General features: G+C 39.3%; 1 protein-coding gene across 2 annotated transcripts; it reads right to left on the bottom strand.

The window, feature by feature from the left end:
- Positions 1-1816: 1816 nt before the first annotated feature.
- LOC308385624 (uncharacterized protein) lies at positions 1817-16587 on the bottom strand. Of its 2 annotated transcripts, none has more exons than XM_080864670.1 (4): positions 16075-16587; positions 14279-14384; positions 6490-7086; positions 1817-6170 (listed from the first exon to the last, which is right to left on the bottom strand). In XM_080864670.1, the coding sequence occupies exons 2-4, from the start codon at positions 14294-14296 to the stop codon at positions 5505-5507; spliced, it is 1281 nt and encodes a 426-aa protein (XP_080720796.1). In that variant the 5' UTR covers positions 14297-14384; positions 16075-16587; the 3' UTR covers positions 1817-5504. The 2 variants fall into 2 exon arrangements, with proteins under 2 accessions (XP_080720796.1, XP_080720795.1); XM_080864669.1 differs by lacking the exon at positions 16075-16587 and adding an exon at positions 14960-15681.
- Positions 16588-16812: the final 225 nt, after the last annotated feature.

The following is a 16812-nucleotide window of genomic DNA, read 5'->3' as shown; positions in this document are numbered from 1 at the left end:
CTCTCAGCTTGTTTGTTGTCAAAAATGGCCACTTTTGTGTATGTTCACAAAATGCTGTAAAATGTATATTTATTAAAACATTTATCTACTTTTACCGACTTGACTCTTTAAATTAGCACCAGCCTTTTTCATCAAAACCAACATTTTAGCTACTTTTTTTTTTTACTTTTTAGATGCCAGTTAGGCTATATATAACTTTTCAGATAAAACGGTGATTAAGTCCTAATGGCATCCTTATTTTCATATGACCATCTGGGACAAGGCTGTCTTGCAATTGTTGAGGTAACTAGTGTGCGCCCTATTTTTCCAGGATAACTCTTCATTTGTAGGTTTTAGTAAACATTTTTATGGGACAAAGGCTTGTATTCCAACATTTGAGAGATTGTAGAAATGAGCAGTGATGCCCTTCTTGCCATCTTTCCAGAAATATAAGTGATCTGGAAGCTGTTAGGCTTACTTACAGCAGTAGCACTTTCTGCTTTAAAATTACAATTCAGTGTTAATTTTACATAATATCACATGTAAATTTAGATTTTAAGTGTAATTTAACATAAATTTCCTGAATATTTACTGGACTTTCAGTTTGAATTAAGTGTGCTCCCTGTAGGATTTTGGGTTTCAATTTTTATATATTTTATTCCTTACTAGTTAAATTTACCCTTCATTTTAATTTTCATATTTATTTCCTATCCTATTCATAGTCTTTTTTTCTTTAGGTCATGAGCAGTTGTCTAAGCATTTCACTGCATATTGTACTGCGTACGACTGTGTATGTGACAAATAAAATTTGAATTTGATCTTCTTCCTTATCATCCCAGCAGGTCTCTGAGGTTATGTGACCAGGGCCTATGGGCAGAAATCTGTGCCATCAGAAACTGAATTTGAATAAGTTAAATTTGAATTTGAATTCCTCAGATTGAATCTGAATTGTAACTTGAATAAATGCTTTTGAAAACTGAATTTGAATTAGTCTAATTTGAAATTGAATTTATGGTTTGAAAATGATCATCACTAAATTGAAATTGCATTTTATATTTTGAAAATGAATTGATTTGCTTTGAAACTGCATTTTATCCTTTAAAAATTCAGCTCTCGAATAATTTCAGTTTCGTTTCTCACCATTCAGTTTCAGTTCTACAATTCAATTTCAGTTCCAAAATTCAGTTTTTTGGAACTTACATCCGGTTCCGGTTCAAGCGCAGATTAATAGAACAACGTTTTACTAGCGGACCGAAAGTGTTACTGACGGGAATCTACAGCATCTTGAGCTGAATTAAGACTTCAGAAGTCATTCGTCATGTCGAATGACCAGCGGATAAACTCTCAGGTTGGTAATAAATGTATTACATGTATAAGAACAAGCGTCATGTTAACAAATGATAGCCGTAAGGTAACTTTTATGCTTATTGTAGCTGTTAGCTAAAAACGCTAATTTAGCGTAGTTTGCCCTGAATTCAGCTTTGACAACAAATATGATCGACAGTTTCTAGTAGAATTCCAAAGTTGTCAACTTGTACCCTCTCAGAGCTCTGTATGCTTGCAGAGACCCTACAGTAGGGAAACATGCAAAACGGTGTCCAAACCTTTGTATTTTAGCTTTATGTCTTGCACAGCATCCCAAAGAGTGTCAAAAGGACCCCCTGATGATCCTCTACCTAATCACATGAGCCAAGGTGTGAAAACGGGTGTGGGTCACAATCAGCCGAGGTTTTGGGTGATTAGGTAGAGGATGTACATGTCAGTTCCCTGAATTGTTTGTTGTGGAAAATTTAACAATAACCTTCAACACACCCAGTGAGCTTGATTTGAAGTGGGTTTAATAAACACATTGCAATGTGGAGAGAGCATCCCAGTGAAACATCAGGACCACCTCTGAATTGTGGCCACCGTCCTTACATCTTATATACAGAGACACAGACAAAGAACATTCCACAAACTCTTACATGTTGGCCCCTCTCACGGGGGGGCTATACCTCCTCCTCACAGAGAGAATTATGACCTTGTTTTCTGCTTAGCCTTCACCTAAGAATTTACATCCCTGATAAGCAGAAGGAGTCTCACTATCTGTTTAATGTCTCCCATTACATTGGCCTCACTGTGTTAACTTTCCACATGCATGTAAACTAGTGACAGGAGTGCTCTTACTATGGTAAAGTGAGAAAGTGATATTACATAACTAATGTGATATGACAGAGCTGGGCGATAGAACGATAACGATATGTATTGCGATATAACTTTTTCTCGATAGAAAAATTAAACTATCGCGATAGACCTCGCCGCTCTTGTCCTCTTAAAAAAAAAACAAAAAAAACAAAAAACAAACAGCCAATCCAAATTAAGTAGCGCAGAGCCGAACCAATCACAGCCGCAGCGTCACGTCACGTGACTTGTTACGTACAGCACAAGTGCCAAGCCGCACATGTGTATTTGTTTGGGAAGCAGCCAGCCACCGTACCGCCCGGGTAATGGAGGAAATGAGTGTGCCGACTAGAAAAATCAACCGAGCGTGACCGAAGAGAAAACCGATGATGGTTCCAATGCCGGAGAGATTGTCGAACGGAAGAGCCATAGAAGTTCCGTAGTGTGAAGGTATTTCGGCTATTTCAAGTCTGACAAAAAACAGAGTAGCGTGCACTGTAAACTGTGCCGAAAGCAAGTCTGGAAATACAATAAACTGGTGCATGCACTACGTCCACACGTACCCGGGTATTTTTGAAAACGCAGATTTTTCTATGCGTCTGCACCTTTCGTCCACACGTAAACGGCGTTTTTGGTCACTGAAAACGAAGATTTTTAAAAACTCCGTTTTTGCATTTACGTGTTGGACTAGAAAAACGGAGAAAACGCAGCGTGAAAGGTGTGCGCATTTTTTGACGTCACACTGTGCGCCACGTTATTGTGAATTTCTACAATACTGTTAATTCTACTCTCTGCAGTGTTTAAATGCTTACATATACACACAGTTACTGTCCGTCCACACATACGACTCGGTTCTGCTTCTATGACCCAGCTTTGTTTACTTTTTCCCACCGAGGCTTCTAGACTTCTGATTGGCCAACATTTCTGCACGGTTAGGAATCTAGCGCCACCTGCTGCTTTGGCATGTTCATAGCAGCGTTTTCCTTCATTTCTCCCTTTATGTGTGGACGGGATTATTTTTTAAAACGAAAACGGAAAATCTCCGTTTTCAAAAATACCCGTGTACGTGTGGACGTAGCCTCAGTCTCTGACTGGAAGCGCTAATTCGTCATTCGGCTTTTGTCAGACTAAAGTAACTGTTAAAACTGTTTGAAAAGCTCAGCTATACAACAAGGAGAGATTGAGAATTTCCTTTTAGTTCTCAGTTTATTTGATATTGACAAAAGTTAGTCAGTTTTGTCTGTTCTTCTGTAAAACAAACTAAGATTTATTTTTAGAATTAATATTTTGTTTCTAAGTGGAATTGACAATTTAGTCGTCTGTTTCGTTTGTTCTATTTTGAAACTTAAACGCTTTAGCGGCTGCCTTTTGTGTAGTTTGCAATATTTGCCTTTATTTATCTGAAAACGTCTCATGTTCCTTAAGTACATCTACCCTGTTGAACTTATTATGGGAAATAAATATTTAAATAAAAACAAGCTGCTGATTATTTCACATTTTACTTGTGAGCAACAGCAAATTTAAATCTTACAAATTAGTTATTTGGCTTATATCGTGATAGATATCGTTATCGCCTGAAATGAAAAAAACATATCGTGATATGAAAAAAATCTTATATCGCCCAGCTCTAATATGTCATAAAAAGTCCACAACACTGTCATTGATGGCTTTTTTGCATTCAGCAGTTGCCTCATTCTTCTGACAGTGACTGCTGGCGTCACTCCTAAAACTTCCCCATCTTCCTAAACAACCAAATGCCACATGTTGCCATATAGTTTTTTATTGATTGACGTGGTTCACTTTAACACAAATAGGGAAGGGGTGTTCTTTTTATTTATTCATTTCTTTGCCTGCAAGCGGAGAGTGTTTGCTAGTGCCTTCCTTAGAACATGCCGCTTATACCCTTTCTTCGTGCTCTAAATACAATGCTGTTTTATTTCTTTTTTTTTTTTTTTAAATTGCGTGTATTTTTTTTTAAACATAAATCTGGTTTTACATGGCCTGTCAACACAATTTAAAAACTGGTACCGTATTTTCACAACCATAAGGCGCACTTAAAAGTCTTAGATTTTCTTCAAAAAGTGCGGCGCGCCCTATAGCGCAGTGCGCCCTGTGTGTTGTAAGGAGGACGTAGTAGAGAACACCATGAGAACGCTAAAGGGTGAAGTGTGTGCGTTGACTTTATTGCACATACCTGTATAAAAGAACAGGTATGTGCGTTATGCAGGACATCGTTGTTTTAACAACCCTGAAAATGGCAAAGAGACACGCTTACGAAGCACAGTTTAAACTGAAGGCCATCAGCTACGCGGAGGAACATGGAAATCGAGCAGCGGCGAGAGAATTTAAGATTAACGAATCGATGGTTCGCAAGTGGAGGAAGCTGGAAAACAAGCTCCGGCAGGTCAAGAAGACGCAGCTGAGTTTCCGCGGACATAAGGCGATCATCGAGCAAAGAACGAGCGGGAGAAGCGTTTCGACGGTCACCATTCGGCTAAAAGCAGTTTCACTTTCACTTTTTATGAAACGGTGCCATTTTTCCATCCGGACCAGGACTACGGTAGCGCAGCAACTTCCAGCGGATTATAAGGAAAAGCTGGCCATCTTCCGCTCCTACTGCAGCAAACACATCGGCGACAAACACATCCAGCGATGGATGACCGATGGAGACCACAGTTTAACCAAGAGTGGAAACCAGCGCCGGGCGAGTTACGCCACAATTTGCCAATGGATTGTAGATGCTTGGGCTAACATGTCTGCTGGCACTGTTGTTCGAGCTTTCGCAAAAGCCGCCATCGTTTCCGAGGAGCCGCACGGCACGGAAAGTGACTCTGACAGTGAAGAAAGTGAACCTGGCATGTTTGATGAAGATTTAGCGCAGCTGTTCAATTCAGACACAGAGGATGAGGACTTCGATGGGTTTGATTGATGATAAAAATGTGAGTACCAAACTTTGTTTTGCTCCTGCTTTATTTTTAAATACGCACACTTGTATGCTTGTGTGTTGTTGATGATGACGATTACTGGTAATAAAAATGTGAGTAAGGTACCGAACTCAGGTTTGCTCCCGCTTTAATTTTAAATACGCATACGGTACTTGTATGCGCCCTATGGTCCAGTGCGCCTTATGTGTGTGTTAAATACAGTAACGGCACACATAACTGAGACTGCGCCTTTTAGTACAGTGCGCCTTATGGTCGTGAAAATACGGTACATAGTTTGAAGTCCACACTTTCGACTCCAGTTGAAATGGAGACTCTGGGTTACTGCATCTTGTTGCTTTTAAATTGGTCATGTGATTTTGACATGCCGGTGACCCCTGTTACTAGAGGAACATTTTTGTTCACAGCTGTCTCATCAGATTTTTACATCTGAACTCTGTGGAGCCCGATCTCAAGGATTTTAAGTTTGACCCTCAAACTAGAAAAGGATCTTTCTGTCTCTTCAGAGTTACTGTGATCCTGTGATGGGAGTGATTTCAGCCCTGAGTGATCACGTTGATGTTTGCACAGAGCAGATAATGAATTGAATGTTTTGGCACATTGGTAACAGTGAAACAGTTTATTAGTAACGTGGGATCGTTTGTGTTCGGAGTATGAACTGAGATTCCTGAAGCTCTTGTCACACTGGTCACAGCTGTAGTTTCCTTCCATGTGTGTACGTTCATGAATGTTACGATTACCTGAATGTGTGAAGCTTTTGTCACAGTGTCTGCACTTGTATGGTTTCTCTCCTGTGTGGACACGTTTGTGTTTTTTAAGCTGACCTGCAGTAATGAAAGATGACCCACACTGATCACAGACGTGCTTTTTAACCCCACTGTGAATCAGTTCATGTTCTTTTAAGTGATGTGATGTAGGGAAGCTTCTCCCACATTCTTTGCAGTTTTTCAGTTCTTCTCCAGTGTGTCTACGTTGATGTCTTTTTAGGGCGCATCGTTGACTGAAAGTTTTTCCACAAAGGTCACAATGAAACCCTTTCCCACATTGATGACAGGGTTGAGAACTGGATCCATCTGTGTCGCTCTGCTTCTAAACAAAGACACAAAGACAGTGTAAGTCAGTCCTTCAACATTTTTATCCTGAACGTCGCCTGAAATAAAGAGCATCTCTGCAGACGTCCAATTACATTTTACTGTTTCAGTTAACAGTTTACTGGGCTGCAATAACTACAGTACTACCAACATAATACTACAGTAATACTAAAATCATAACTGAAATGAAAATCTGAATAATCACTCAGAGCTGCTTTTCCATGCAGTAGAATTGCTAACATGCTAACACAGTTTAATGAGCAGAGTTGTTCCAAACAGTCAGGCTAAAATGACAAGATAAAAATACAAATACATACCTCACAGTAACTGCACTTGTAGAGTCTCTTTCTGGTGTGGATCTGTTGGTGTCGTCTCAGGTCATGTGGAGATTTAAAAGTCTTCTCACACAGGTCACATTTATAAGGTCTCTCCTCAGTGTGGGTAAACATGTGTTGTTGTAACTTTGTATGTGTTATAAACGGTTTGCCACACTGTTCACAGCAGTACACATCATGTCCGGTGTGAATGCGTAGGTGTCTATTTCGATTCCGTATCTGGCTGAAAGTTTTACCACAGATGTCACAGCTGTATGCCTTAATTCCAGAGTGGGTAACTAGATGCTTCTGTAAGCTGCTACTGTGAGCAAAAGCTCTGCCACACTGATCACAGCTGTGTGCTTTAACTCCACTGTGGATGAGTTGGTGTTGTTTTAGGGAACGCTTCCAGGAAAAAGACTTTCCACACAAGTCACAGCTGAACGGTCTCTCTCCAGTGTGGATGACCTGATGCTGTTTTAGTGTAGACTTCCTAGCAAACTCCTTCCCACACTTGTCACAGGTGTGTTTTTTCTCTCTCTTTCTTCTGTGAGGTTTGTCGGCCTCCTGAGAGCGCTGACTTCTCGCTCCATGTTGGTCCTGCAGTGACAGAGATACAAACAGAGGCAGTGAGTGAAATGCAGTCGTGGAACAAACTCAACCTTCAAACTCCCTCCATTAACACTAGTTTTAAACCTGAAGGTGTAGTGTGGCACCAAACACCTAAAAGGTCTCTTATCCCCACCTGCTGGTAGTTCTAACACATTACATCCAACCTGGTGTTAAAAATAATTCATGACTGTTCAAACCAATGACTGTAGAAAACGTTGTCTCTATCGCTCACTAGTGTCTGGCTAGATCATAAGCCCCGCCTCCTCTATGTTAGCAGACGGGAGTGGGGTCAGACAAAAAATAAAGAAATCTGCTCAGATAACTTTTCAATCATTAACTATAGATTAAAATAGTAAAGCCCAATATTTATGCATGAAACCAGCTACAGCTGTTTGGTAGCTTACGTTAAAATAAAGTTTGTTTCAAATATTCTGGTTAAAAGAAACAGTCTGGATGATTCTTAATAAGTTATTGTTCACAGTTACATGGACATTACTCTGTACAGCTTACATGCTCTGAGAGAAATAATTTGAAGCTTTAATATTTCTTGTCCAATACCCAGGCAACCGCTGAAACACCAGTTATAATGCCTGCGTATGTTGGTGACCACAATGCAGCAGCAGACTGAACAAGGACTGAAACCTGCTCCATCTCATTTTTATCAATTTACATAGCACCTACAACTCAAAGGTAAACATATTGCAAAATCTGTTAGTATATAAGGCTTTGTCCTTATCTAATAAACAGCTCATATGTCAGCTGTCAGCAGAGCTGTAGAAAGGAAAATATGTAAGAGAAGAACTTCAGATCCCGAGTGTGTGAGGACAGAGAGGATCAGCTTTATTTCAGATTTGAGGGATAAACTTTATTTTTCAGTTTGTGATGGTTCTGTTGTCTTTGTGATTCCAGGAGTTGCCCTCAGATTCAGACCTCAGCACCACCCAGTGACAGCAGACAGATCATCCAACATGTTCACATGTTAACTGCAAAATTAATTGATGAAAACAGTACAAAAGTTAAAGTACCACATGATGTGCTGTCAGTGAAAGCTGCAGCTCTTTTATTGATACAAGTAGTGCTGTCAATAGATTAAAAATAATAACCTAATAGATAATCTAATAAATCGCTCAATTTTCTGTATTTAATTGCAATCATTGATCAATATGCCAGAATGCAATTACACTTTTTGAACTTTATAGTTAAGCATGTAACAGACATTCATGCAATATAATGAAATAAATAAAGAATATTTGCGTCAATCTTTTAACACAGGTTCTCTCCTGTGAAATACAACTTTTTAAAAAGCCTATTTACTAATATGTAAGTATACATTAATATATAATATATATGAGTGCTGTCAAACAATTAAAATGTTTAATCATATTCATCACAGGGTTACTGTGGATTCATTTATTCTTTATGTTTCCTTTTATATATTTCCATAAATTTCTAATTTCTTCAATGATAATAAACTCAATGTAACAGTTACTATTTTGGATTAATGAAGTAAAATATCTGTTTGTAACCTGAGGGTTTTTACTTTTACTCCTTACATTTAAAAAACAGATGAGTTACTTTTGGTCTGAGGAATTTAAGGAGAGTTATTTCATCACTGCAGGCATCAAACATCAAACCAATATGAACCTAAACAGTAACACATGAAAGACAATCCTGATCGTGTACTAATCACCAGGGTTTGAAACATAAAAAGAGATGAAAGAGGCAAAACTGTGAGTCATAGTCAGGAGTTAAAGTGAGACGTTGTTCTTCTTTCTTTTTTGCACAGCACCTGAACAAACAGGTAATTTCAAATGCAGCGTTTCTATCAACAAACATCAGCAAACACACAAACTGTTTGTGTGCAGTTTGTCTTACAGTGTGTTGCTGGCTAAAGGTCCAGCTGCTGCACATCACAGGGAGAGAAAAGAAAGAGAGCTAACTTCACTCAGATGGAGAAAGATAAGACACACAGGACAGGAGAGGAAGAAGAGAGGTTAGATTTAAAGGGAAGGACTGCTCAGTGGGATTTGATCAACTGGAGATTAAAGCTTACATGTAAGTCCTCATGTGTTGAAATCAGATATTGGGTCTGTACATGTGACATTGTGTTTTTTCAGGTTGTGAAAGATGCTGCAAAACAATCTGAGGCAGATTAACTGTGTTATTTAAAGACTGCATGAAGATCCTCTGCAGGTTAGTGCAGGATAAACAGGTTCGTTTGTATGGAACGCCAGGACTGCCATAATGAATTAATTAAATACACCATTAAATAATTAATTAAATGTGGCAATAATTAATTAAAATTGGAATTAATTAATTAAATAAATAGTTATGACACATGTAATTAATTAATTATTGACACATTTAATTAATTATTTAATGATATATTTATTTATTTCATTTTGGCAGTCCTGGCGCCTGGCTCTCATCATGAAATAATTTTATCTGTCAGCCTCACCCATCAAACTCAGGGGGCGGGGTTAACGCTGCCCATGCAGCTTCTCTAACATTTGATTGGTTGCCGTGCAAAGTAAGTCAAAACAGGTCGATCCTAGATTGTGATGGACCGCGTTGAAGAACAGGAGGAGCCCAGGAATTATTAGAAAAATATAGTTTCCATTTATTTAACCCCCAAAAATTATATTTACAAGACTAATAAATGTTGAGCTCATAAAAGAGGTCAAAGAAACAAAACTGAACTCAGGCAAAGACTGCAACCTTAACAAACCAAATGACTGCCCAAACGTACATAATTGACCTAAACATGAAATGACATACAAGGGTATATATAATGGCTGATCAGACCATTGTGACACATGAGGGGTAACAAACAAAACACAATCATAAATCACAAACAGCAGTACAATCTAGTTTGTTAATAAACTAAACACTAAAGAAGAAAATCAAAAAACCCCATTAAACCCTAAACTCAAATATTTAATTAAATACAAATACTTTGTTTTTAAAGTAAAGAAAACACACATTCCCCCTTCAGCAGGAAGTGGTGGTGTGGTCCAATTATCTTCCTTCATATTTAATGGTTTCAAACCCTGGCTACCATCTTTTGTCCGGCAACTCCCAGGGATGATGGCAGGTAAGAAATAAAAAGACAAAGGTTAGTCAGAAAGCAAAGAAATGAAGTAGTATGAATACATAAGTAAACTAAATGTGCGCGCTTACAAATAGAACAAATGTATCCAAACCAATCAATGAAGTTATTGGCAACTAAAATGTATTACTATGTTCAAAATGAAGAATGAAAATACAAAAGTTACCGACTTTAGAGTGTGGCCACGGGTTTGGCCATCACATAGATAATCGATTGCTTGTGTAGACTTGGGGCAGCCAGGTATCCCAGAATGCAGATCAAATCACAAGCAGCAATGGTGGTGGTGTAGTTTTAAAATACCCCGTTTTTCTGTCACCAGCTACACTTTTAACAGTGTTTTAGCCGCGAATGTCGCGCCGTATGTCTGGTCAGGTTGTCAACATAGAACATGTTTGCAAAAGTGCTCAGATGTTTTCAGAGATTTCACTAGCTCTGCTAACAGTTAGCATGCAGAGTGCACCGAGGGGGTTACGTTAACCGGTTTGTTTACATATTCCACTCTCCGTGTTCCACATGTTGCATTCGCAGATTCTCATTTTCAACGAACGATCGTCTCTTTCCGCCTGGTCTTGTGTCTCTGTGCTTCTGTAACATAAAGAACGAGCTGACATTTTTCTCACGAAACCAGCGATCAGCTCAACAGACCCTCAGTTTACCTGCATGCATCCTCCTCCTCATCTGTCAGCTGTTTAACACCTGCTGCTAATTCAAGAAACACGCCTACGTTACCTGGTGATAGTCACAGTTTAACTGGGCAGCCGGTGCTCGATATAACGCAATGTCAGCGCATTTTTCTGCACAAGATAAGTAAATATAGTGTTTTCCCCGAGCGCAGAGCTGCTGGAGCTCGTTTCCTTACAGAGCACTTTATAGGCGAACAGCTTTATCAGCGGCTGATGTCCAATCACCGGCACACAGCTTTCAAACCTCAGCTGAGTTTTAGCTCTCAGTGGTTAAACGCTGGACTTCATTCACTCAGGTTCTGTCTGTCGGGTCACGTTTACTTCGCTGTTTTATTTACAACTGAGCAAATCGGTTTGGCTGAGGTTAAAGTTACGTTTCATAACTGCATAGTTTCACAGACGTTTAATGGTTCACTGGCACATGTGTTAGACTGAACTATCATCTAAATATCATCTGTTTTTTAATAGTTATTCAACTGTATTCTAAGCACCAGCTGTCTGTTAGAATGTGATTTTTTCTCTCTCTCTGTTGGCAGAGGTATAAAAATGTGCAGGAAAATCTGACGTGCATGGCAAACTTCACCGACGATATTTAGGGAGGAATAAACACACAAACATAAATGAACCATTTGCCTGTCTCCATAATTGAGAGCATTTTCTCTTCTTATGTCAACTCTCTCTCTCTCTCTCTCTTTTTTTTTCTTTTTTTTTTTCTTTTTCGGTCATGTTATGTTTACCGGTCAAAGGCTTGTTACAAACTATGAAACACATCGTGCAGACTTCTGGATGTTAGAAGAAAACTAATACCGCTCATGAATGAGACTAAAGGCAGGAAGGTGTCCTTTAAAACTAAACATGTTAATAGGACCTCCCTATTTATATCATAGTTTATGATATAGCACGTGTATTTCAGTAATAGCCTGCTGAGGCCACTATACGTGCTGGCCTCATATCAAATGTGAAGGCAGACTGAGTCTATGTTTGACGTTTGTTTATATCTAATCTTCCTTTTCAAACATTTAAACAGCAGCGAGTCTGCAGCTGAGGGAATACAAACTCAAATTGTCGGAACAGGTTTGCTCGTTTCTTGGATTCATTTGGTGATTTATTAAATGTATAACTGTTATTCTAATCTGCTGCTGAGTCTCTTACACTTTTCTTTATGCTGTATATTTTCACGTCTCTGGAATAGTTGGCAGTTAGATAGTCAGCTGTGAAACTCTGTGTTAACTCATGGAGCTGAGGATATCGTGGATATCGTGGATATGCTGACCTCTCTGCGTGGTGTACAGAGCGAGGTCAGCATGATTAATATTCACAATAAAAATATTAGCCGAACATCATGAAGTCTGTATGTGTTTCACAGTGTCGAACAACCTTTGTACAGTTAAAGCCAGCAGTTACTACATGACGGAAACACCAACGTTATCTCTTTTATGCGTTTATACACAGGTCACGCTGATTACTGAACAAAAACCCAAAGATCAGATGTTAAACAGATTTATTTGCTCTCTCTCCTCCTTAAACATGTTTTTAATGTTAGTTATAATTCAGAATTGGCGACTGAAACACGTAGGACACATAAGAACATCAGGAAATAAAACATCGATAAATATAACCTCAGTAAAAGAAGTCAGCGGGGGTTACTACAGCTGTGTACCGGGGCCTGCGCTTTGTCGGTGGGATTGCTTGCGAGGCGAGCGGGTCTATCCCACGCTTTGCCGTGAGACTGGGCAGACATCTCCGAAATCATCGAAGCACTTTTGCAAAGAGGCTGTATCTTGACAAACCGACCAGACACATGAAGATTAAACCACTACATGCTTGGCTAAAAAATATTAAAACGGTATTTGGTGACACACAAACAGGGTTTTTCAAAGTTCAGTTCTGTTAGCTTCCACATGCCGGTTGTTGTGTGCTAGAAACAATGGCCACCAGGCCAAAGCAATGGTTTTGACTCGATCAGCGTTAACCCCGCCCCCTGAGTTTGATGGGTGAGGCTGACAGATAAAATTATTTCATGATGAGAGCCAGGCGCCAGGACTGCCAAAATGAAATAAATAAATATATCATTAAACAATTAATTAAATGTGTCAATAATTAATTAAAATGTGAAATACATAAATAATTAATTACATGTGTCATAACTATTTATTTAATTAATTAATTCCAATTTTAATTAATTATTGCCACATTTAATTAATTATTTAATGGTGTGTTTAATTAATTCATTATGGCAGTCCTGGCGTTCCATACGTTTGCTGAACTGTGATGGATTTAAAGTAAAGGACAGTGTGTGACTGGTGCACAGTGACTGTGGTGCTCATGTCAGAGTTAGATTACATCAAGTGTAGCAGAGATTCATTTAAACTGAAGCTCATGATGCTGACATTCATTCACTGAGTTCCACCTTCATACCAACAGTATAGTGTCTAATATAAAGACAGTGTACTGTCAGTGTAGAGGATGGAAATCAGCCAGGACAGCTCATGAAACATCTGCTGACATCTGGTTGAATTCAGTTGTGTACATCCACAGAGAGCAGCAGGTCAGCTGATCACAGCCTGTACTTGAAGAAAATCTACTGGAGCTCTCAACAGAAATTATTGTGAGCTGTGATTCTTTTCCCCACGCTGAGCCACTACAGCTGATTTTAGGGTTCCCACCTGCTCAATCCCACTTTAACCTCTTCCCTGCTCATGTTCCTGTTTAGAGGCAAAGTCACCCTCTACAATGTAGGCAACAGAAAATACACACATGTTTTATTTTCCTTCATTTTCTACTTAACTGATTCAAACAGAGAACCTTTATTAAAAATAAATAGTTTGCACTTCATTTACTAATCTTATTTTATTATTACATTAATAAAGCACAAGGTTCAGTTAACTTTGGATAAAAACATGTGGTTAAAAAGTTCTTCAAGGAGCTACTTTTACTTTCTTACTCTGATTACATTCCAGAGCCTGTACTTTTTCACTGTTAATTGAGAAAAGAAGGCTCTGTGAGCCTGGTTCTGCTGGAGGTTCCTTCCTGTTAAAAGGGAGTTTTTCCTTCCCACTGTCGCCAAAGTGCTTGCTCATAGGAGGTCATATGATTGTTGGATTCCCCCCCCCCTCTGTATGTATTATTGTAGGGTCTGCCTACAATATAAACCACGTTCAGGCAACTATTGTTGTGATTTGGCACTGTATAAATAACATTGTATTGAGAATTGAATTGATAATAATACTACTAATATTAACGAAGGATAATTGATTGTGATTTCTTTGTGTTTGTAAACATAATTTAAAAATACACAATAATATACAACACAGTCATATAACAGGTTGGGAGGATGAGAGTTTTAGACGTGACTGATTATTTGGTGAAACTGTGATATTTTCCTCACCTCCTGTGTTGAGCTCATTGTTTCCTCTGTAGTGACTCAGCTGAGTCCAGATGGCTGAAAATGTTCCTCTGCTGCTCCGTCAGACTCTTCTCCTCCTGCTGATCAGCTGGGACACAAAACAGATCTTTGTTAGGCTCCACACTGCACTGAAGAGTCAAAGTGTCTCATATGTTCATCTGACAACACAAAGTACAAATTTCACTCTGATTGCTTGTAGAAATCTTGTGAGACGTGTTGTGCTGCAAAGTGAGGAAACTCTCTCACTCACTTATACTTCAGGAGGAACTTTGTGACATTGGCTCTAATATTCTAAGCAGCCCTTTACTATGACAGGGCCAGAAAGTCCTATTTGAAGGTTTGGGAGAAGGACCATGTTAAAGGTGGATTGGGGTTTATACACTTTGTTATGATACAGGTAAGGCTGTAAGAGCCTGAGAAGGTGTCCTGAATGAACCTCTAAAACCAGTTTTCAGCTAACGACTCTGCTTCAGTCTGGAAAACAGCAACTACAAGTTTAAAGACTCCATCAACAATTCACACCCAGCAACAGCCTGAACAGCTCCTCCTGTGGTTTCCACAAACAGGGACAGACCTGTTACTCCCCCACCCCACACTTTCAACTCCTTCAGCCCCCCAGTTCCACCCCCCACCCCGACCATTCATAATAACAGAGGCCCACACCTGATCACCACTTCACAAGTCTCTCCAGCCCCCATGGTGCCGCTCTCCAAACTCCACCATTCCCCAAACTTTGATTCTGTTCATCTGGACGTAGCTTTTTGTGGGAGAAACATTTCGTGACTCATCCAAGTGAATTCTTCAGTCTCAGCTGACTGCAGCTTTCCCCAATCTTCAACAGTGCATTTGCATAATGACTGAAACTAGAACCACTGAAGGAACAATGGGCTGGGAGGTCAGTTATTGAGCATTAATATGCAAATTCTCATGATCATTGATCAACAACCACTGATCCCTTGCAGCGGGAATGGTACTCATTGCCATTGATCAGCAGTCTTTGATTAATGAGCTTTGATCAGTGGTTTCAGTGCTTTCCTTCCTGCTTTGACTGCAGCTGTGTTTGACACAGGAAGACATTTTTACATTCTTCACGATTATACTTTATTCTTTTTGGGGGAAGTGCAGCTTTAAACCTTCACATGATTCAAGTCAACCCAACAAATCAATTTGAACAATCACAAGTGGGACAAACTTCTGTAGATAAAATAAAATAAAAATTCAATCCACAACATGATTAAAAACATGATTTCTCCAAATCACCAAGAGCTGCACATTAACCACCACAATATATTTTTATTCTCTGTGCTTTCAAATATGAACACTGTTTACTTTCATCTCTGTTTCATTAGTTTTTGTTAACATCTTCCTGTGCATCACTTTACAGCAGCCACACTCATTAAAATGAGCCTTTGTAGGAGTTCACTTCCTCTCATGTGTTCATCCACATCCTGGACAATAAAGTTTATTGTGACCCTGATACTGCAGCAGATCGCTCTCATCCATTTCCTGTTATCACTTCAAATAGAAACGAGGCTGTAGAGGTTTGGTGCAGGCAGAAAAACAGCTGCAGGGACAATGAAAAGACTTTTCTGCTCCAACTTCTCCCAGCATGCTGAGCTAATGATTAGTTGGTGTTTTTCTCCAAACACTCTCTCACTCTTCTCTCAACGTGTTCACAATAAACTGTGAACAGACACCGAGGAGAGCAGCAGAAGACCTCATTCAGGAGCTAAACTCAACATGAACTGAACTCACAGTAAAGTTAGCTCGGTGCTTACCTTTAGATGAGCCCACAAACCGAGAGAAACTCCGCGATGAAGCTGCAACTCTTTCCAAACACAGGAAACAGATCAGGGAGCAGAGACCCACGTGGTTCACGCTGATCTCAGCTACGATCCAGGAGACAAGGGTGGGCTGATCGATGCAGATATCGATCCAAACGGTGGTTCTACTTTAGTCTCTTTGAATGAAAAAGCAGCTCTCTCTGCAAACGCCTCCTCTCGTGGAGCGTCCTCACTTTGCTCCGCCCCTTCTTCTTCTTCTTCTTCTTAGAAATTGTATTTGTGGTTGTCAAACAACAAAATGGTGAATTACCGCCACCAACTGGTGTGGAGTGTGAACTGGAACGTCGACCAGCAACTATTTTCTCTTTTAAAAACTGGAATAAGGCCTGATAACTTTCACTTCTTGAGCCCTTTTGCAGTAAATCAATAAGATCCAGTTTCATTTTTATGTTACTGAGGTTTTGGATCAGTTACCTTCTCACAGTGTAATATAACATGTTCTACAGTTTTCTTTTCTCTTTTTTGAATGATTTGAAAAGAGATTATAATCCACCATCACTGAACTGAAGAGATCTCTAAATAAGAATTTATCAATTCAGTTTTTGATCAATTTAAGTGCATTTTATTGTGCTGGCTGAGTTTGATTAGTTGATTTTAGATGATTTTTTATTAATGTATTTCCTTTTATATATAGCACTTAATCACAATAGGACAGAGGTCCCCAACTTTTTT

This window comes from Rhamphochromis sp. 'chilingali' (assembly GCF_963969265.1).
Source record: "Rhamphochromis sp. 'chilingali' genome assembly, chromosome: 18".
NCBI lineage: Eukaryota > Metazoa > Chordata > Actinopteri > Cichliformes > Cichlidae > Rhamphochromis > Rhamphochromis sp. 'chilingali'.
The sequence above is the reverse complement of the archived record's forward strand: the minus strand, read 5'-3'. Positions and strand labels throughout refer to the sequence as shown.